Source organism: Drosophila grimshawi, unplaced genomic scaffold (genome assembly GCF_018153295.1).
Source record: "Drosophila grimshawi isolate 15287-2541.00 unplaced genomic scaffold, ASM1815329v1 contig_311, whole genome shotgun sequence".
Taxonomy (NCBI): domain Eukaryota; kingdom Metazoa; phylum Arthropoda; class Insecta; order Diptera; family Drosophilidae; genus Drosophila; species Drosophila grimshawi.
In genome coordinates, this window is record NW_025063098.1 from 15,656,664 (window position 1) to 15,676,905 (window position 20,242).

A 20,242-nucleotide genomic window follows, 5' to 3' on the forward strand; every position below is an offset into this window, starting at 1 on the left:
GCTTACAATTTCTATGGCAGCCAAACAAATGCCAAATGCTTTGCAGTCACGCCAAAAACTGTTGCATATGCGCAACAATTGGGGTGCACTTCAAAGCACCCACAACACAAGTCGCTTCCCCACGCAAACAAAGCGAATTTATAGCAAAAGCCAAGCGCAGGCGCCAAAATTCAAATAACTGTTGCGCCCGGCGCAACAATGTTGCAAATCAAGACAGACAGGCAGGCAGCAACATTGTGTCTAAGCAAACAAGCAAGCAACAGTTTCTTGCATGACTTCCGCTTGTAAAAGTTTTACTATTGCTATTTATATTTGGCAAGCAATTGATTGACCTAGGCCTAGGCCTCGCTAGCTGCTAGCTAGGTTCGTTCAACTTCAACGGTTGCTAGGAAAACCTGTTGTAACAAATACGTACTAAAGCCATTTTAATGTTGCCAAACCGCAAGTTATCCGAAATGCACTCAAGCTGAAAACTTTTGGTGCATTTATAAAAGTGCCAATAATCGTTCAGTTCAGATTGAACTTCAAAAATGTGGCAGTTGACATTGCGACTGCAGCAGCTGTTGCAGCTGCTGCTGCTGCTGGTGATCCTGCTACTGGTCCAGTTGGGATTTGCACCTGCAATCGTTGTGGAACGCAACATGTTTGCCTACTATAAAGTTCCTCTAAGGATGCTCCACTTGTCCAACACTTCCTCCACTTCCGGTCTGTACTACGTGCTGCAATGTCCGCCCAAACTGGACGACAGCATACCCAAGCCAAAGGATATGCCCACCTGCCATGTAGTCGATCAGTTCAAGGACATTTGGCAATCGAAACGAAAGCCAAAAAGGCTTCCAACTCGCACAATGTTGATGCCACTGCCACCGCCGGCAGTGCAGCGGATGCGTTGGGGCTGGCGACGACCCAAGCGCCAGAATCTGGACACTGGACTGCCATACGATGAGGCAACACCGCTGCAGCATCTTGGCCAGCCGCATCGCCACCAAAAACTGCTCAAACTTGCCGCCGATCATCGCAAATTGAAGCGTGGCAGCCGCACAAAAGGATACCAACACATGTTTCATCGCGATGAGAGTTACAACGATCACATCTTCTACGATGAGATGAAACTGGATGGCAAGTTCCTCAATCGGGGCAAAACAAATGATTGAACAACAAATTATAAATATATAAGTACTTTTTAGTTATTTCAATAAATCTACAGATGAAATTAAATCTTATAGTTATGTTACATTTATTTTAGTATATTCATCAAAAAGCCCCGCTAAGAAAATAAAAAAAAAATTCAGTCAAGTCAGTAAATAAAGAAAAAGATTCCAGTTTCTAATGTAATTTTAGCTGCCTCTGGTTTCAGTTTCCAATCGATCAGAGACTGAAATTTGAATACTATATTTATATTTAATAATCTGACGATTCATTCCAAATTTCGACTGGTAAAAACATGTCGTCGTAGGACACTGTTTCAAAGAACTTGCTTAGCATGCCCTCAAGGCATGTGGCAATGTTCTTAAGAATAGTGGGCTCAACGCCATTCCAAAACTCTACCCAGTGTTCGTTCATAATATGATTTAGGGCAATTGTAAGATCCGTATTTTCTCTATACAAATTATCCATCCAAACGATCCAGCTGTAATTTAAAGTAAAGTTTAAAAATCTTATTCAGCATATGTCAAATAATACCACTAAGTAGACAATAAAAAGTGGCGTCAAATTGACTAAAACCTTCATCATTTTCTAGTAGGTCCTAGTTGGTTATGAATGTGTTCGATAAAAAACAGCTATAATGCAAGATCCTTGAATGTGTGCGAAGATAGCAGCAACACTCTATCCTTGTGTTTTTGTGTGCGAGCTTTTAGCTGTTGAGCCTGATGTAAAAACCTTTCATAAAATGGGGTGGTTTAACTATTGAATAAAATTTTGTGACTTTATGCGCATCTAAAACAGGGTATCAGGGAATGTCAGTAATTTCGTCGAATTTTTTATGTCGAGACAATGATACCCCTTTGATTGTCTGCTTAGTGATAATACTCACCGATCTAGATCGGCTTTTGGCACCAATTCATAGATTTTTAAGTAGCGCTTGTTGTTGCGGTATTCCAGTGTGATCTTAATCGTAATCGTCAGTTGTAAATTCTGATAATCCGAAAGCAATTTGTCCGTTGTATTAGCAACAAACAACAGGTAGCGCCCCTGCATATGATAGGTTGCCTCATGCACCAAACTTGGTATGCGTGCCTGAATTTCAATTTGATCTTTAGTTGGATTTTTGTTGAAGCCCGTCACGTGAGTAATTGTGGCATTGTTGAAGCCCTTGTACACATTGTTTGTGAAGTAAAAGCTGAGATAAATTGGTGCATCATTTGGCTTTTCGGGAACCGAAACGTCTTTCACATTGATTGCATCCAGCGTTGGCAACCCAATCTCAGCTGCATTCTTGGGATAATTACGCACAAAATCGTTGATGCTTCTCACCAAACATTTTGAGTCACCGAAATGGCATTTCTCTATATAGGCAGCTGAAAAGTATAATTATATTTGAATTAAATTTGTAACTTAACTCAAAAGTTATGTTTGCTTACGCAGTTGTACGCCAAAAGTCGTCTTAAATAGACTGAATAAAATGAGCAAATAAAACTTAGTCATTTTTTGCGCTGATTGTTTAGTATTAGTAACACTCAGCACAATTGTACAATAGTTAACCTTAAAACCAGTTGCACTAACTGTAAGTCACGACAAATTTTTATCAGAATACGACGCGACTTTATGCAACTGAGAACCTGCTTTGGCCGACGTTGAACTGTGAATAAAATCAATATATAAATATATATATATATAGTTTATTTAGCAGCGGATGTAAGCATTTGCGAACAATATGGAAAACCGGATTTTTAAATTGCATACACTTTACATAGCTGCTGCAATACATGTTTATATTAATTTATGTTCCAGTCTCTCCATCCTTGAGGAACAAATCATCATAGGGTACTTTTTGAAAAATATCTTCAAGCATACCGGTAAAAACACCTCTGAAAACATTTAAGAACGCTGGTTCCAATTCATTCCAGAACGCCAACCAATTGCTATTGATCAATTTATTTACATGGATTGCAAGATCCATGTTCTCTGGAAAAAGGTTACCCAACAAAAGAATCCATCTGAAGATGAACATTTTTTTATTGCTACACCGAATAGATAATTGTTGTTGCAACTTACCGACTAATCTGAATACTCGGCACCAGCTCGTAGATTTTTAAGTAACGCTTATTATTCCGATATTCCTGTGTGACTTTGAGTTTTAAGATAAATCGCAAATTCTGAAAATCTGATGTTGATTCTCCACTGGCATTTACGTTAATCAGCCATAACTGTCCTTTGGCTAAATAGTCACCCTTGTGTGTCAGGCTGGGTATCTGGCCGTATATCTCCATTGTGCTGGCAGTGGGATCTTTGCCGAATCCTTTGATGCGCGTTATCGTCGTATTCTCGAAACCATAATTCACTTGATTGGATAACTTGAATTGAAACCAAAATCCACCGAACACAGCATTGTTCCAAATATCCGAATCTTTGATATCTACAATATCTATAGGCTTCAGTCCAATACCGGGTATACCTCTGATAATGTTTTATTATGGCATTCATAGACTCGATAATGCATTTGGCATCCCCAAAACGACACTTCTTTATATCCTTTGCTATTGATGTGAACAGTTCGAAGAAAAATAATCTTTTTAATTTGCCGATGGCACACAGTTTACTTTTGGACTACCCACGTAATGTTTGGCACTTCAATGCAACAAACAGCACTTGTAGACTGATTATACCAACTAATATTTTACGCATTCTCAAATCAGATGCACTTGCGTTAGCCTCAGCAGTTTTAGCTCAAAAATGTATTGCATATATTGAAAATGCATTTGTAAGGCCAACAAATTCGCCTAGTTTTAGAACCGGTTATTTGAAAACAAGCACGAGCTTTCCTCAGTCTCCTCAGTTTTAGTATTTGTTCAATTAGTGGGGAATATACAATTTTTATATAGCAATGACATTTATATTTATAGAGATATTCATACCTTAATCATCTACTTTCAGTTTGTAATTTGTCTTAACTTTGTATACCAAAAAACCATTTTTATTATTGATATGTGACACTACAGAGAAAAGGCTTTATTATATTATGTATTTGAGCTTGCTCGGTAGGAACAAGTCATCGTAAGACACATTATGAAATATATCTTCGATTATGCTCAGAATTACACCTGTAATTACCTCCAATATGGCTTTTCCGGTTCATTGCAAAACGTAATCCAGTTGGCATCAAACAGTGTATTGATAGCTATGTTCAGATCGGAATTTCAAACCAGCTCTCCAGCTGTAAATACAGAAATTCATATAGTAATATAATTTAATATCATTACTGTTGATAAGTCTTTAGGTAGGTGTCTGTCTGGCTGTCTGTCTGGCTGTGTGTATGTCTGACAGCTGTTTCAACTTTGCATTTACCATTTGGTTGCAAGAGAGTATTTTTGTAATGTTTTTGTTTTTGTAAAATTATTTTGTTTCACAATAAAATAAAAAAGTTCTGTTTGGACCTTCAATATAAATCCGAACTGACTCGGACACGCCTGTTGAATTTATAATTTATAATTAATCTGATTGATCAGTTTAGCTTTCGAAACTTGGCACTTCTTGACATCCATAGCTATGAGACTGCACAAAATATCTCACTATAATATTTACTATCCGGAATTTCGAGTATATTTCCTGTACACACGTATTGGTGCACAATAAGTAAACTTTCCCCATACAATACATTATTTTAGCACATGCATAGCCCGTCACATTCAAATGGTGAATATTTTCCAACAAATGCTTCAATCTCATTGGATAGGCAGATTTAGGAATATCGATGATCAGAACAAGTTTTTGCAATTCACCATAGTTTACGATTAATTGAGACAGGTTTAGCTTTTAATTGAAGAGCTTTTTTATTTTACAGTTGATCGATCTACTGCATGGCAATAACAGATAATTATATATATGAATTGTTACCTAGAAAACTGAAATTTAAACAAATTTATGAGCTATTTATTTCTCAACGATTATTTAATGCAAATATTTATTATATTTTATTTTAAAAAAAAAAAAGTATCTTAACTGAAATTAGCATATTGTGTGTTTAAACGTTTCTATCGAAACGTTGGTTCAGTCACATGTTAACAATTGAGTTGATGAGCTCATTAATCGAGATATTCTGATCCATTTCAAAGTTGAAACGTAGGCTGCAGTACAGTTTTGAAATTAATGGTGTCTTATAAATACTTTCAAATCATTTTCATATTGAAACCAGTGCATCAAATCAAATATCAGGATGCATATTCAATAGTTGCAAAAATATGATGACAGGTGCTGAAAGCATAAATAATGTTTTATAAATCATTATATCTTTATTAAGTAAAGTTAATAAAAATGAAACCAAGAAACAATTTTTCGCCATTTTTTATACAATCCAATAATTTACGTCTCACATTAAAATCCGGAAGTGTCCTTAAAATTTAGCACTTAATAGCTTTATATAATTGATAGTAGCAAATGCCACATTATCATTATAAAGCATTTAATTTTTATTTTATTTTAACAGCAGCTATTTGAATCCATTACAGATTCTTAAACGTCATGACAAAGTGAAAAAGTCGAGATAATAAGTAGTTATCGTAAAATAAGTGAGTTAAGTGAGACTGATAATACCCCACGGCACTCATTTGTAGTATTTAAGTTTATAATATAAGCAATTAGTGTGTGTAGCCACGCAATTGATTTTCTAAACAGATTCTCACACAATAAAATTAAAAAATTAATGGGTCAATGACAACTGGGTATTATTATATCCCATCAACTTAGCGATTTATTTATATTTAATTAAATGTGTAAAATGTTTATTATACACAATGTTTGTGTGTAACTTCTAATATGAGAGTCGTTTTCAAGAATGTGTCCTAAGGAGCTTGACGGTTATAGGAGACATTCGTGGGGATCGAGATGGAATCCACGTCGGTGTATTGGTTTTTCAAACCAATCAAAATTGATTTATCTTTGAATCCCTCCTTCAAACAGCGAAAAACACAATTTATTTTGTACTTATTGATACTATCATCATTTATTTAAATTTTTATAGATAACAATTAAAAAAAAACAATTTGAAGTAGCAAAAGTGGGAAATATTACAAATTGTGCAAATGCGTTGAATAAAATTGCGAATTGATATAAACATTTTATAGTACAATTAAAATCCTCGATATATTAAATATAGAGCACAACTCAACTAAAAATATTTAGAATGTTTTTTGAAATGGTACACACTTATTTAAATACACATTGTTTACGATTAACATATTATTGTTTGATAAATTGATTTCTCTTTTTCAGTTCACAGCCTTATAAGTAATCTAGACAATATATTTAAAATATGTTATATTATATGAATTATTATCAATTACATTACTCTGATTTGATGAACATTTTTTGATGACACATATTTTTCGCATAGTTCTTTGCAGATCTATGCGAATATTTATATGGTGTATGTAGTTTTGTTTGCTATGAAATCCTCTCTTTTCGTTTTTGGTATACTCCGTTCAACATGTTAAAATAAATATGCTATGAAAAAGTATTACACTAATTCCCACGTTTTCGCTCGATATGGCCAGATCTCAGGAAACCAAAAGTTGCCGTACGTAAGCAGGGCCGTGTCTGTGATATAATATGATAACGCCCATACAAAACGTGGCAACTTTGTGCTTCTTGACGGACGATTTGTTAGGGCAGAACAAAAGTGACTGCTAGCTGATGACCACATTCGTGTCCAAGTTGCTGCTGTGGCAATTCAGCTCATTGTTGTTGCTGGTGAAACAAACCTCCTCACTGTCATCGGAATCAGTGCAGAACAGTAATGGCTACGCATCCTCACCTTCCATAACCTCCGCATCTGTGTCCCCATTGGTGGCAATTCTGCAAATTAAATATATAATAAATGTCAATGAATAAGTGTGTGAGTGTGGGTGTGTGGGTGTGTGTGTGTGAGAGTGTTTATGTATATGCAAATAATGATGAGCAGTTATGTCTTATAGGAGACCCAAGAGAGTTACTAAATATGGTTCTAAATAGGAGCCCCCACGTAAATTGATCTTAAACAATGGATTCCGTTGGGAGAGCAAGAAAAACAATACAGTTTTTTAGCAACTATCAAAATTATTCACGCAATATATTTCGTATAATACATGACATAGTGTCATCTTAGCCAACTTTCTTGTTAGTATGTATTGTAATTGTATGTGAATCACTTTCATAGGAAAATGAAAAAGAGAAGAGAAATCATAATACATATTTCTATATATACTATACAAATTAGCATTACGGGTAAAATGAGATACAAAATAAATAATCAAATATCACAACAGTGGCCAAAATTAAATATATTTTTATTTTGAGTTTTTTTCATCTATATGTATATACAAACATATGTACAAAATTATCTACTTATGGAGACATTTTAAAACAAAGAAAACTACGTAAATTCGTCATAAATACTTAGTTGGACAAATCGGAATAATAATAAACTAACTAATCCTTAATATTAAACAATACAAGCTATGCTTTAGACCACTTTCAAAAGCAAATTCAAATTTTATTAAGTACATCGAGCATTGGAATAAACATAAACATCGAGAAAGCTTAAGAGGTGACATTTCTTGGCGAGTTGGTAAAGGAGTTTATGGAGATTCCATTGTCGTTAAGCGTCAGCTCACTATTGAGGTGGCATCCACATGTGTTGCGGTTGTTTGTTGGTTCGGTGATTGTGCCGCAATTGCGTTGATTTTGTTAGTCCAATAAATGGATAAACAAATTTGGCGGCACGTGCAGCAGCGCATTTGCAAATTTAAATAAACAATTGAAATGAGTTCAATTCGAATTTTTGTTGAATGATTTTTTTTTTTGTGTGTTTGTATGTGCTAAACTGTCGAAATGCTAATTAATTTAGTTGGCTATTTTAATGTTGTTCCAAACAATGTCTTCAATTTTTGCATATTACGAGCAATTTGTTGTTGGTTTTTTTATTTATCTTTTGTTTGCTTGCCATTCGAAAGCTTTTTAAAAAAAAAAATAATAATTTTGTACCATTGCCAACAAAATCATTTGTCAATTTTGAAAGATTTTTTTGCACAGTTTTGTTTTGTTTTGTTTTTTTCAATTAGCCAAAAATGATAGATCAATTAGTCCAGTACAGTTGAGGTATTTTTATTTGTATATTTGTATTTGCAGTAGTAGCGAACGTCACACAGAAACAGTAGAGTGGGATACAGTATAAGAGTAGTGGAGCGAGTGTATGTGTATGTGTGTTAAGTATAAGACACACAGATCATAGTGGACATAGTGGAAACAAGTGGGAGTAGTCACGCACACACATATAATAAAAAAGAATTTGTAATATAAGAAAATAGTTAAATAAATTAGCAACACATTTTCGTAAATGTTAATTTTGTTGTGAAGGTTTTATTTTGTTAAATTAGCCAGGCCAAATGGATGAATGCAATGCAATTAAGCCTTATACCATAAATGACCAGAAGAGCTTTATCCGACATATATATTGTATATCCAATGCAAAGATATAAACCTGTACTCGAAATAATACTAAATCAATAGATTATTACAAATTCGTGGAACATAATAAGCTTCCATTTAAAGGCTCCAATTCCGGGTAGCAACTTCAGAGATCCCATCCAGCACTCAAGAACTAGCTTACAGCATATATATAATATAATAAATCAAAAGCAAAAAACACTTTTACAATATAGTACTATTAAATGCATACTTTATTTATTACACTAAGCGTTCTAGCTTACATACAATAATAATATACCGTGCCTGATAATAACCCAGTGCGAGTATTATAATGCTTACTTAGGACTTACCAGAAACTTACAAATATTGTGTTAATTGATAGAAACAGTTATCGCATGAATTCATGCAGTTATAATTAAAAACCTTTTTAGATATTGATATTGATGAATTGTGTGTGAATAGTGTTAATATCACAAATGTGTAAGGCTTCCCGAACAAACTAAGTTAGTAAATATATTGAAGCAGCTAATGATCTAATATGCGATCATTAAGCAACTTTATCCGAAATAGTATCGACAGTTTTGGCTGTAGTCGTAGTTATAGTTTTATCGTCTACAACTAAGGTAACATCACTGTGAATAATCGAAAGGAGAAGAGCATAGGAACATGTTTTGGGATTAAGTGTTAGTTTTTAGTATTTAAAAGGAATAACCGGATGGCAGAGCAGAAGATTAGTAGATTGAAAGAGATAGTATACAGCATTAGGTGTGCTGGGAAATTGAAAAGTCAATTGATATTAGAATAGTACGTATAGTTAGAGGACAGTGATTAGTTACCCATTCAAAGACTTAGGCAGGCGGTGTGAAGTGTGCAGTATGTGTTTATGTACAAAGTGTGTGTGATTTTGTGTGTGTGATTTTGTGTGTGTGTGTGTGTAGCAAATGTTGTGATTTCATATGCAAAAATTATGATTGAACATACCTGGCATACGTCGAGTTGGCATTCTTTATCGAAAAGCTATTCTGGCTTGGTAACACAAAACGTTGCACCCACTGTTGAGAAAGAGTGAAAATCAAAGCGTTAGCTTGTTGTAGATGAACTTATCTTCAAGTGGCGACATGTAAAGCCTCTTAAAGTGTCTGCCGGCAGTCACGTAAATAGATAAAATACATTTCGCACGATAACCAATGTCATCACAAATTTTATGATTGACTGGTTAAATAGTCAATTCATAAACGGGCTTGTAGTCACGACTATTGATAAGCGTCGCCGGTTTTGTTACTACTTACCCGACTGTTTATCAGACGCTTATTGCCCATGCAGGCGGCCATATGTATTACAAGATATAACACAAATAGTAGGTATAATATTGCGAATATGCCTGGCAAAAGACAAAAAAGAGAGTAACATTAGTCGATTAAGTCAATTGTCAGCAATTCGATGGAATACTTACAGACAAGAGCCAACATGCCACCTTTAATTTCCAGGGTTTCCACTTGCACGACCACAAAGTACAAATTAACGCCAATTACCACGATGGTCAGTAATATGGAGGCGATTTTGTTGCCACTATCAGAAGAGATGATATTTAAAATACAAATACAAAACGGAAGATTCACAAAACACTCACATCCCATTCACAAATTCACCCATTATGGCCGCAGACGATGTGAATGCTATGGTCGGGATGGCTGCAAATGGCAGCTGGAGCGACATGACTGCATTTAGTATATCATTCATACTGGTTAGATCCTCCATTTTACTGAACATGGCCAGACAGAAGGTTGGTACAATGGCAATGCAACGCGTGACAAGCACGCGACACCAACGCGGCCATTGCAAATTGAGGAAACCCTCCATGGAGAACTGGCCCGCATACGTGCCAGTCATTGTGGAGCTCTGGCCGGCAGCCAGAATGCCCACGCCCCAAATATACATGGCCGCGGCGCCGAATGTGCAGCCCAGGAACAGGCCGCCCTTGTACAGATCCGGACTGATGATATCTGTATTATTATGACTGTCTTTAAACGCTAACCTGGCATCCTCGTACATGGGCTTGTTTTCGCACACATCCAACTAATAAAACGACAGTTATTAACGGTTAACAGTTAACAAATGTTAAAATTACATTTGACCTACCACATCCTGATTGGTCTTGCCGTACATGCCGTGCGCAAATACCGCCATAACAAACAGATTTATAATAAAAGACACAAACAGCGCTACGGAAGCCTCAATGAAGAAATAGAAATTCGCTTCGCTCACTTTCTTTGGCTGGCGACGATCCACATCGCGAGACTGTAAGCCAAATATAGGAGAGATTACAAAGTGGTTTACTTAATCATAATTATATAATTCCTTACCTTGACCAAAGCAGAGTGCAAATAGAGATTGTGTGGCATAATGACGGCACCAACTATGCCCACTGCCTGCAGCAGCACATCCGAATTGCAATCTTTGCACCAAGGCACAAACATGCCCTCCAACAATTCACCCTGATTGGGCTCGGAGACAATGTACTACAAGTTTAGAAAGAAAGCAAAAATGAATATTTAATATATAATAATGAGAATTGTAAAGAATGCATAAGGATCTTATGCAGAAAGTTAAATATTTGTTTGCATTAATCTGAAAAACAAACAATTATATAAATAAAAATTCCCCACAGATTCTCAGTACTCTTAGCAAACAACTCTGATAAGCTCTTAAAGATGAACCCCCTATCGCTTATCAGAAATAGCAGTTGCGGTGCTTTTCCGGCAATCGCAATGACACATAATAAGAATCTTATGAATAAAAATAGTTGCCATTTCAAGAACGAACCTACACTCGTCAACCACTTATTTAATCGTCTGACGCCCAGGCGGCAGTTCAGTTACATGATATAATTGTTTGTGTTTTGTCAGATATATACAAATATGGATGTATATATTTTAGTTATCATCACTGAGCAAAATGGACTGAGAAAAAAAGCAAACAATGCCAAAAAGATCATAACAATGGGAATGCAACGGGAATAGGGACGGCAACTGCGGTTCGACTCAATTGAAAGATATGGGCATGAGTAACGCCCCCCGACAGACGTGCTCGACAATTGCCTATTGCAATTTGTGACGATAGAACAAAATGCTATTAAAATGTGTTCAGCGAAAACAAAACGAAATAAAAATTAAAGAAAGAGGGTAAAAAATAACAACTGGCTAAACAGATTTGGCTTATTTGTATGCCCGTAAAGCATTTAATTTGGGAGCCACCTGAAAAGGGGAAGTTATTCTGGGTAATCACAATTTACTTACCTCATAGCCGAATGTGATGGCCATGACAGTGATTAAGAAACCAAATAGGAACTCCAGTTTACGTAAGCCATACTTATCCAGAAATAGGAACGTAAATGTATCAACAATGGTGATCAGAACACCACCCCACAAAGGCACACTGCAACAAATTAACGAATCGATAGTGTTAAGCTCAATCTTAAATATGATGTATATGTATATGTATAATGAATGTAGACATACACTTTATTGGATAGCAGATATATGGCAATGGCCGTGCCAATGACCTCCTGCATATCGGAGCCAATGATGGCAATCTCAATCATAATCCAGAGTATCCAACGCGGCACACGTTTGTATTGCCGATAGCACATCTCCGCCAGATGCAGGCCAGTGACAACGCCCAGCCTACGTGTAAATAGTATATAGTATATAGATATATATATCGAATAGCTGATAGCGAGAAGCTTACCTTGCAGCCAAGCGTTGCATAAGCAGGCCCAATACGGTGGCCCATAACAGCACCCAGAGTATTTGATATCGGGCTGCGGCGCCCGATTGCATATCGGATTCAATATTGCCGGGATCTAGATACGCAATGGACATGAGAAAACCGGGGCCAGTGAAGGCCCACAGCTTGCGAAAGCTGAAACCGATCTGTGTACATAAAGTTATTCGTTAATTAAATATGCAAACAATGTATTTATTTAAAACGTACATTTAGGCGCTCATCGTCGGGTATCAGCACCTTTTCGTCGCTGAAATAGGCCTGTTTCGAGGGCTTCAGATATGTGTTCTCATCGAGCACCTGCTGGTGCAACTGCCTGCTGTTTCCGGCGGCAGCAGCGGATCCATTGCTGCCACGCGCACTATTATAGCCAGAACCTGAAGCCTGTTCATCGCCAGCGCCAGCTGCACCGGGCTCTATTTTATTGTGATATCCCTCATTTGAGGCCATGCTGTGAAATATTTGAAATATATTGAATATAACTAAATTAAGTACATTTTTTAAGGCCAGTACGCGACAAACAATTCAATTTGAGAGCGTAGTCTAACAAAAAATTAAATATCTACATAAATCTATATTAATTATTTAATATTGAATTAATATTTATTTATTTTATTAATGGAAACGATTATTTATGTATTTATTACTTTATTGTATTAATTATTATATTTATTGTCTTCAACATAGCTGTTTGGAAATAACGAAAATAATATTTATAATACAATTTCCTGGTTTGACAGAATATTAAAAACAAACAAATATTCTGCAAAATATTGTAATAATTATATCTATCACTATAGACAAGCCTCACTGTATTTCGATAAGAAAATTAAAAGTATTTATTTATTTGAATTTCGCAAGGAAATGTGTTAATTGTATTAATAAATAGATTGAAATTGTACCAAAAACATTGAAGCGCAGTCTCTTACTAAATTCGCGATTTTTTTGTTGTTATTATTATAAATAAATTGTATATAAGCAATTCAATAAAAATAAAAAAACGGAATTCGTGATGGGCATTTATACAGCTGTGTGTGAGTAATTCAATATAAGCAAAACGAGCATATTTAAAATGAACCAAACACGTGAAGAGTTTTTTATAGTTATTTTTAACAAATAAGGTTACCTGTTGCACAAGCTGCAGGTGAATAACCTAAGTAGCAAATACGTTGAAACTTTGAGAACTTTGTGTATCTCTCTCGTTTTTTCTTCTTATTTATTATGCCCTATTCTTTGCAGCTTTTTTGGCCAGAAATCTGCACATCATGTCTATGCCTAGTATAATTATGTATATATGGATATGTTAGCTTTGTCGTCTGGGCATGTATGGAGCTTGTTGGAAATACCAGTCGTCTGGTTCACCTTGACAAACGCAGCTTTCGAGCTCGCTGGCTCCACTGAGATGTTAAAGCTATCGACTTGTCGACTTAACTAATGAGCCAAATCATATGAATTGTCTAATTATGCTTGGCGCCATTTAAAGGCCCCAACTACATTGGGTATAGATTTTCATTTTATGGTTAATTGTTGCGACTCAAAGTGAAATAGTTGTTGCTGAAGTTCTCTTGAATTGCTGTTTTGACTGATGGCAATGGATTTTTGCTTAGACAGTTGCCGCATATTAACGGTAAAATGTGTTATTTCAACAAAAACGAGTGCTGCTTATCAGCAGCTGTAATTATAAATAGATGGTTGGTGTTTTATTTTGAAACACCTGAGTTGCGATAACTCGTTGAACAAATCGACGGACTCATATTTATATATTTATGGAACCTCTTCGTGCTTATCACTCATAACTACTCTCAAAAATATGTTTTTTGTCATCTTATCATGAAATGAAATAAATTATTTACAATCCGTTGCACGTTTAAAATATTTTGGAAACTAAAGTAGATTGTGAAATATATCAAATAAGTACGGTAGTCTTCATTTTTTTGGGACGTAGATTTTCTTTTTTTTTTTTTTTTTTTTTTTTGTAGGCAAACAACAAGTTAATTGCGTCGCTAAATTTGCGCAGATCCATTGAATATATAAATGTGTGTATATAGTACTTAAGTGGACAAAAGTCTGTTCAGCCAGCAGTTGATGCTATTAAAACTGTGTGAAAAAAGACAGTGGAATAAATCAGTATTGGCTGATAACAAAAAAAAATACATCATTTAATTGCGCTCATTAGTTTTACACCTGTATGAACTGAGTGCTGTGCACACAGCAAACGCATTTGCACAAAAATTATACATGTGCATATTTTTGCTTGTCATATTTAATTGCGTCTAACAATTTCCTGCACTTGAGAACTAATAAATGCAAATGTGCTGACTTTAAATTATGCATAATAGTTAAGCTAATTGAATTCAATTGGGAATTCGTACGATTGTTTTAGCTATAATATTTTCGATAAGAACAGGGCTTATCATAAATATTATTAACGACTTCCAATTGTCAAGAAATCATGGCAACTGCCGGCCACAACAGAGAGAATCTCTCTCTCTCTCTCTCTCTCTCTGTGACGCACATCTATTTCCTATGACACTCTCTCTCTATCTCTCTCGCTGGGCCGGCGTGTGTGTGTGTGCGTGTTTTATTCTCTTCGAAATTTGTTGTTCTTTTTTTGGAACACCTGCACGCACACACACACACACAGACACTCGCTCAAACAAACACATGTGTTGTGGCAAAAGAGAAAATACACAAAAAAAAAGTGATTAGATGTGCACAAAACTGTACATCATAAATTACATACAGAATAGAGTCAATTGCACTGTATGCGAATTGGCAATTAAAAGACAATTAACTTAAACGACACGTACTTGCGACAGCTCGATGATTGGTAGGCGGCAGTAAAATTACAAAATCAACACAGCTTCAAAGATTATTGATGTCTATGTTAATCAATTACAATTACACAAACACAGGGGAAACCGAACAGAACGTGCGTTTATTATTGCCTATTTATTGCTTCTTGCATAGCCGTATTTATGAAATTCCTTTCGGTGACGTTGACCGTTGTTCGGTTCAACTTTTGGGGACGAGTTGCCAGCGTCAAAGGTTCAGCATTGTCTCTGCCACTCACACACTGCAATTCTCAATATTCGCGTGTTGTCTTCAATCAATCGCACGCGCGTCAAGCAATTTAGCAACATCCACGACGCGTTCAATTATTTGTGTTTCTATTTTTACTATGTTTTTCCTTTTTCTGTTTTGTGTTTTATTAATTAATGTTGAGCAGCCAGCTGCTTGCCTTTTCTTTCGCACTCACGGCCAGGCTATTTACGCCAAACAGCTGTTCGAACTTCGAAAAACGTCCAACTCAATATCAGCGTTGGGATATCGATATATCGATACGTCGATTTCGTGGTAATTTAGTCCAAACGAACAGCTGCTGCCCAGCTCTGCGCGTTGTCGTCGTTGGACGTTGAGTGACTGCCAGACTGGCATTCATTGCCCCTATATATATATATATGTATATATCTATATATATGTGCATACATATACAGCACGTAAGTGTGTTGAAATAGAGAGCAACAACGCTCACGAGTCCCACTGATAACGTCTGTGAGAGCAAAAGCGAACTTGTGATGGGGGATTTTGTGATAATGCTCCTGGTGAAATATTCGATATACATATGCTAGTTTGATCACTGGACGAAGGACAACAACAAAAAAGTACTTGCTGTGTCACAAGTGCTTAGCCTTCCGTTACAATTATGCCGCTATCAGTAACAGCGGGTTCTCGTTTTTTCTTTTCTCTTGCTGGCATTGACTGATAGAGCACATTCATATATTAATATTAATCTCTCCAATAATTTTGACAGACAATACAGGACAGTATCAAGAACGCTTATCGCTACACGCACAAGTTATCATAATCCCCGTTGACATCTAGCCGGCCCAATTATTTGGAGCGACAATTTTTGGCGATCTGATTGATACGTGATCGCTATCAAAAGAATGTGATTTTTGTATATAAAAAGAAGCCTGCGGCTTAAATGAATATATACAATTAAACATATTGTGACACAAATATGAGAATTGAACGAACAGCTACAATTGTGAAAGAACCCCAAGGAATCGGTAAACTTGCATTTTTCTTTGTCAACTGAAACTGCAAAATTGAATTGTGATGATTCATGCACATTTACAACTGATTATGAACAAGTGGGAAGTTCCTCAGCATTACTTTACCAGATGTTCCTCAATTGGGTATATTCTGTATGTACATAAATATATTTACAGATGGTTTTTGACTTTTAAAAATTAACAAGTGCCCACGATGTTCAGCTCCTTAACCTCCTTCTGTGTCAGAACTGATTCAATTTAATAAATTATAAATAAAAATCGTCATTAAATTTTGTAAAATTATTACGTATTTATTACCTGTTCGCATTTTTAAATTTATTTAATTCAGTTATCAAAATGAGTATTTGAAATCTGAAGTTTAATTTGTTCTTTGGATTAACAAATTACCTGTGAATATTCAAATAAAAAAGGATTGTAATTTTCTTGTACAATTTTAGACCAGTGAAAAATACATTTTTTGTATATAGTTAATAATAAACTTTATTATGCTTTTCTTAAGCAAAAGAACAGACTTTTTGCTGTCAGTGTCCTTAACATTCATATTGAAAACATTTATAGACTTTATACAAGTGAGCACACTTTTGACACATTTACTCAAAACATTCCAAAACAAATACAATTAAATATATTAGAATTTGCACAAACATTTTTAAAAAACTTTTTGCTATGTATAAAATGCATATAAATAGGTTTTGGCATATTTTTTTCAAAAAATACGCACATAAAAATACAAAAGAATGTAAAATACAATTTTTTAAATCGAATATGAATGATGTATGTAAAAAATGGAATATATATATTGCGTGTGGCTTTATAATGTAACAAATATTACAATAATTAGAATAACGCCAACGTCTTTTCGTTGTAAGTGGGGCAAACAATGAAAAATGATATAATGGTGAATTATGACTCGGTATTTTGATTAAACAGTCAGTATTTTCATGATCTCAGTGCTAAGTGGTTAATAAAATTTGAATTTGTTCTGAAAGCAATTTCAAACGGAAGCATTTTCATTTTTTTGTTGATGCCTGGCCCTTGCCAGAAATTAGGAGCTTTGATTAACAACTTGCACATAATTGGCCGGAAAGAGGCCATAACGATTCTTGCACAATCCACGCCACCAGCCATCATCGATCTTCTCGATGTGTGTGACAACATCATCGGGATCAAAGGATATTTCATCATCATCAGCTGCCTGATAATCATAGAGAGCAATTGCATGGGTCCCTGTATCCTCCAGATAGTCCGACAAATTGTCCGAGTTGGCATAGATGGCCTCCTCGTTTGCCCCATTGGCAGCTGGTGCTGGTGATCCGGCTGCTTGTGGCAAGGGCGACACAGACTTAACCTCAGCATGGTTTTGATAGATTGGCTCAGGTTCTGGTTGCGGCACCGGTTCTTGTTGCGGCACCGGCTCTGGTTGTGACTGCACCTGTGGCTGCTGTTTCTGCTGCTGTTGCGGCTCTGGTTGAGGCGTTGGCTCCACGGCTGGCACATGAGCCGGCGATTGTGGCTCACTGCGCGGTGGCGTCGCAACAGTCTCAATCTCTATTTGGGGCACCACATCAGGCGGTGGTGCACTGACTTTCGGCTGTGCGACCGCAACAGGAACTGCTGCTGGTGCTGCTGGCGCGGCTGGCTGGTCAACCACGGCGGGCTTAACTGCTTCGACTGGCGCTGGATCCTTGGGTATGACAATTTGCTCCTTGCGCGCCGGCGGCGTGTCTGTCACAGGTGACTGCATCTGATTGAATGCACTGATAGCATTGCCAATGCCGCCCGAACGACCCGTCTGGATGGCTGTCCGGCTGCCTTTGGCGGGCGGAGTGCGCGCCTCGTCGGCAGAGGGTAGCGGCGTGTTCTCCACAATGGTTTGCTTGGCGGCCTCCTCGCGATCGCGCTTATCTTTGGCCTCCCGCAAGCGCTTCTGCTCCTCGGCACGCTTGCGCGTTTCCTCCTCGGAGTTCTTGGCCAAATTCTCGAATTTGGCGCGCAAGTTAGAGGGTTTGGCACCCTCAATGATGGGCTTTACTTTGTGATCCACCTGGCTGGCGTGCTTCTGGGGCGCCTCAATGTGATCCCAGCCGACGGCCGATTTATCTTTGCGATCTTCCTGTACGCCAAATTTACCACCAAAGCCCTTGGAGTAATCTGCAAGCGTAATAGGATTAGAGAACTGTCAATAAGGTGATTCATTAAAGGTTAATCTGCGCTTACCCTTCTGGGACTCGTGCTTTTCCACCTTTTCGATGTGATCCCAGCCCACGGCCGACTTATCCTTGCGATCCTCCTGTACGCCAAATTTACCACCAAAACCCTTAGAGTAGTCTGCAAGTTTACATTTAGTTTTTATGCACTGAGTACGAAGTTCGTAGAAGATTATTTACCCTTTTGGGACTCGTGCTTCTCCACTTTCTCGATATGATCCCATCCGACGGCGGATTTGTCCACGCGATTCGTTTGCACGCCGAATTTGCCGCCAAAGCCCTCGCTGTAGTCCACTTGCGATGCATGCTTGTCCACTTTGCCCTGGTAGTCGTGGCCCACAGCCGATTTGTCCATGCGATCCTTTTCAACGCCAAATTTGCCACCGTAGCCGTAGCCAGCATTCTGATCCTTTAACAATTGCTTCTTCTTGTTAAAATCCGATTTTTCAGTCTCTTCGCGCAGCTTATCCATACTGTTGTTGTTGGTTTGTGTTTTTTTGGTTAAAGAGATTAATCATAACGGTAATAATAATGACTCACTCAATGGCGCCGCCTCCATCGCGTCCGCTGCCATCAATTGTCTTTGAGCCCCAGCGCTGCTCTTGTTCGCTGACATCGTTCACGAAATCTGGATCCGTTTCCCAGTCATCGTCCTCGGCAGCGCTTGTTGCCTGTATCTGGTGACCGGCGCTTGCTTTCCACATACTATTACGGCTAATTCTTATCTGCGTTCAACGTTGGCAACAAAAAGATAAAAACAAATGACAGGTCTTTTTTTCATTTTTTCTTGAAAAAAATGTTGATAGTGAAAGGGAGGGGCTAACTCGCCGACTTCTTTTTGTAGCCATTGTTTATACACTTACTGGGTTTTAAACAGTTACCAAACGAACAAGACTATGCCAAAAGAGCTAATAAATTTGCAGAACACTTTTGCTTTGCAAGTGTTAAGCTATTAACAATTAATTTAAATACAATGCAGCTGCACGGTACGCCAGACCCAATACCAATGAGCCAGTCGAAATATCGAACAGTTGAAATCGATTACCACTTGTTCAAAAGAACTGCATCTAGCAGTGTGGTTTCAGTGTTGCACAACATTGCAATTCAAAGTGCGCGCCAGCGAATAATTCTTCAACACTTCATTGTTTACTACCATAGCTTAGTTATTATCTGACCTTGTTATCAGCATATATCCAGCTTCCAGTCGCATGAATCATCTATTTGATACTGATATTGCTAATACAAACATTTGTACATACAAATGTAATTACATATGAATGCGCAGACTGAGATCAAATATAACAAAAGCTGGCGATTTTTATATCATCAAAGCGAATACGTAAAACATAAGTAGGACGTGAGAGAGAGAGAGATAGAGAGATAAAGAGAGAAATAAAGCTTTTCAGACACAGTACAATACAATGACGTCATTTATTGGCACCAATGCTCTCTGAGAGATAATTTTAAAACCAGGGCTACAACACTATAGTTTCATAAGTAGCTTAAATTTATTTAGTTTTTTAATTTTATTATAAATGCATATCACATGTA

General features: G+C 36.9%; 5 protein-coding genes across 9 annotated transcripts; 1 reads left to right on the plus strand and 4 right to left on the minus strand.

Annotated features, from left to right (window-relative positions):
* Positions 1-530: 530 nt before the first annotated feature.
* LOC6567564 lies at positions 531-1,200 on the plus strand. Its single transcript, XM_001994098.3, has one exon. The coding sequence runs from the start codon at positions 531-533 to the stop codon at positions 1,152-1,154; it is 624 nt and encodes a 207-aa protein (XP_001994134.3). The 3' UTR covers positions 1,155-1,200.
* Positions 1,201-1,230: 30 nt separating this feature from the next.
* LOC6567563 lies at positions 1,231-4,375 on the minus strand. The gene is made up of 4 exons (XM_001994097.3): positions 4,273-4,375; positions 2,583-2,800; positions 2,036-2,519; positions 1,231-1,630 (listed from the first exon to the last, which is right to left on the minus strand). The coding sequence occupies exons 2-4, from the start codon at positions 2,644-2,646 to the stop codon at positions 1,402-1,404; spliced, it is 777 nt and encodes a 258-aa protein (XP_001994133.2). The 5' UTR covers positions 2,647-2,800; positions 4,273-4,375; the 3' UTR covers positions 1,231-1,401.
* Positions 2,831-3,870, minus strand: LOC6567562 (protein takeout). The gene is given in 4 exon segments (XM_001994096.3): positions 2,831-3,158; positions 3,217-3,621; positions 3,623-3,698; positions 3,777-3,870. Coding segments are annotated over 4 exon segments (768 nt in total). The 5' UTR covers positions 3,847-3,870; the 3' UTR covers positions 2,831-2,941.
* A 1,754-nt stretch (positions 4,376-6,129) lies between the features above and the next one.
* Positions 6,130-15,821, minus strand: LOC6567772 (protein Malvolio). 4 transcript variants are annotated; one of them, XM_001994095.3, is made up of 12 exons: positions 15,216-15,797; positions 12,616-12,856; positions 12,370-12,554; positions 12,141-12,305; positions 11,919-12,057; positions 10,986-11,141; positions 10,762-10,920; positions 10,253-10,698; positions 10,076-10,191; positions 9,912-10,003; positions 9,604-9,674; positions 6,130-7,011 (listed from the first exon to the last, which is right to left on the minus strand). In XM_001994095.3, the coding sequence occupies exons 2-12, from the start codon at positions 12,853-12,855 to the stop codon at positions 6,957-6,959; spliced, it is 1,824 nt and encodes a 607-aa protein (XP_001994131.1). In that variant the 5' UTR covers position 12,856; positions 15,216-15,797; the 3' UTR covers positions 6,130-6,956. The 4 variants fall into 4 exon arrangements, with proteins under 4 accessions (XP_001994131.1, XP_032595796.1, XP_032595797.1 ...); XM_032739905.2 differs by lacking the exon at positions 6,130-7,011 and adding an exon at positions 7,465-7,807 and having other exon boundaries at positions 15,216-15,821; XM_032739906.2 differs by lacking the exon at positions 6,130-7,011 and adding an exon at positions 8,576-8,798 and having other exon boundaries at positions 15,216-15,798.
* Positions 15,822-16,937: 1,116 nt separating this feature from the next.
* On the minus strand, positions 16,938-19,694 carry LOC6567771 (hematopoietic lineage cell-specific protein). Of its 2 annotated transcripts, XM_032740114.1 has the most exons (5): positions 19,555-19,694; positions 19,232-19,416; positions 18,872-19,164; positions 18,702-18,812; positions 16,938-18,635 (listed from the first exon to the last, which is right to left on the minus strand). In XM_032740114.1, exons 2-5 carry the CDS (start codon positions 19,393-19,395, stop codon positions 17,530-17,532), a joined length of 1,674 nt encoding a protein of 557 aa, XP_032596005.1. In that variant the 5' UTR covers positions 19,396-19,416; positions 19,555-19,694; the 3' UTR covers positions 16,938-17,529. The 2 variants fall into 2 exon arrangements, with proteins under 2 accessions (XP_032596005.1, XP_001994130.1); XM_001994094.3 differs by lacking the exon at positions 19,555-19,694 and having other exon boundaries at positions 16,944-18,635; positions 19,232-19,429.
* Between the last annotated feature and the right edge of the window lie 548 nt (positions 19,695-20,242).

Bases quoted from the DNA above. Each gene is read 5' to 3' on its own strand.
- LOC6567563 (XM_001994097.3), bottom strand. From the start codon at position 2,646: ATGACTAAGTTTTATTTGCTCATTTTATTCAGTCTATTTAAGACGACT. The intron at 2,520-2,582 runs GTAAGCAAACAT...TATACTTTTCAG, and splicing joins GACTTTTGGCGTACAACTGC to CTGCCTATATAGAGAAATGC. The intron at 1,631-2,035 runs GTGAGTATTATC...TTTAAATTACAG, and splicing joins CCAAAAGCCGATCTAGATCG to CTGGATCGTTTGGATGGATA.
- LOC6567771 (XM_032740114.1), bottom strand. From the start codon at position 19,395: ATGTGGAAAGCAAGCGCCGGTCACCAGATACAGGCAACAAGCGCTGCC. The intron at 19,165-19,231 runs GTGAGTCATTAT...CAACAACAACAG, and splicing joins GATGGAGGCGGCGCCATTGA to TATGGATAAGCTGCGCGAAG. The intron at 18,636-18,701 runs GTAAGCGCAGAT...TTACGCTTGCAG, and splicing joins AAAGCACGAGTCCCAGAAGG to ATTACTCCAAGGGCTTTGGT.
- LOC6567772 (XM_032739904.2), bottom strand. From the start codon at position 12,855: ATGGCCTCAAATGAGGGATATCACAATAAAATAGAGCCCGGTGCAGCT. The intron at 12,555-12,615 runs GTACGTTTTAAA...TTATGTACACAG, and splicing joins CCGACGATGAGCGCCTAAAT to ATCGGTTTCAGCTTTCGCAA. The intron at 12,306-12,369 runs GTAAGCTTCTCG...ATTTACACGTAG, and splicing joins ATGCAACGCTTGGCTGCAAG to GCTGGGCGTTGTCACTGGCC.
- LOC6567564 (XM_001994098.3), top strand. From the start codon at position 531: ATGTGGCAGTTGACATTGCGACTGCAGCAGCTGTTGCAGCTGCTGCTG.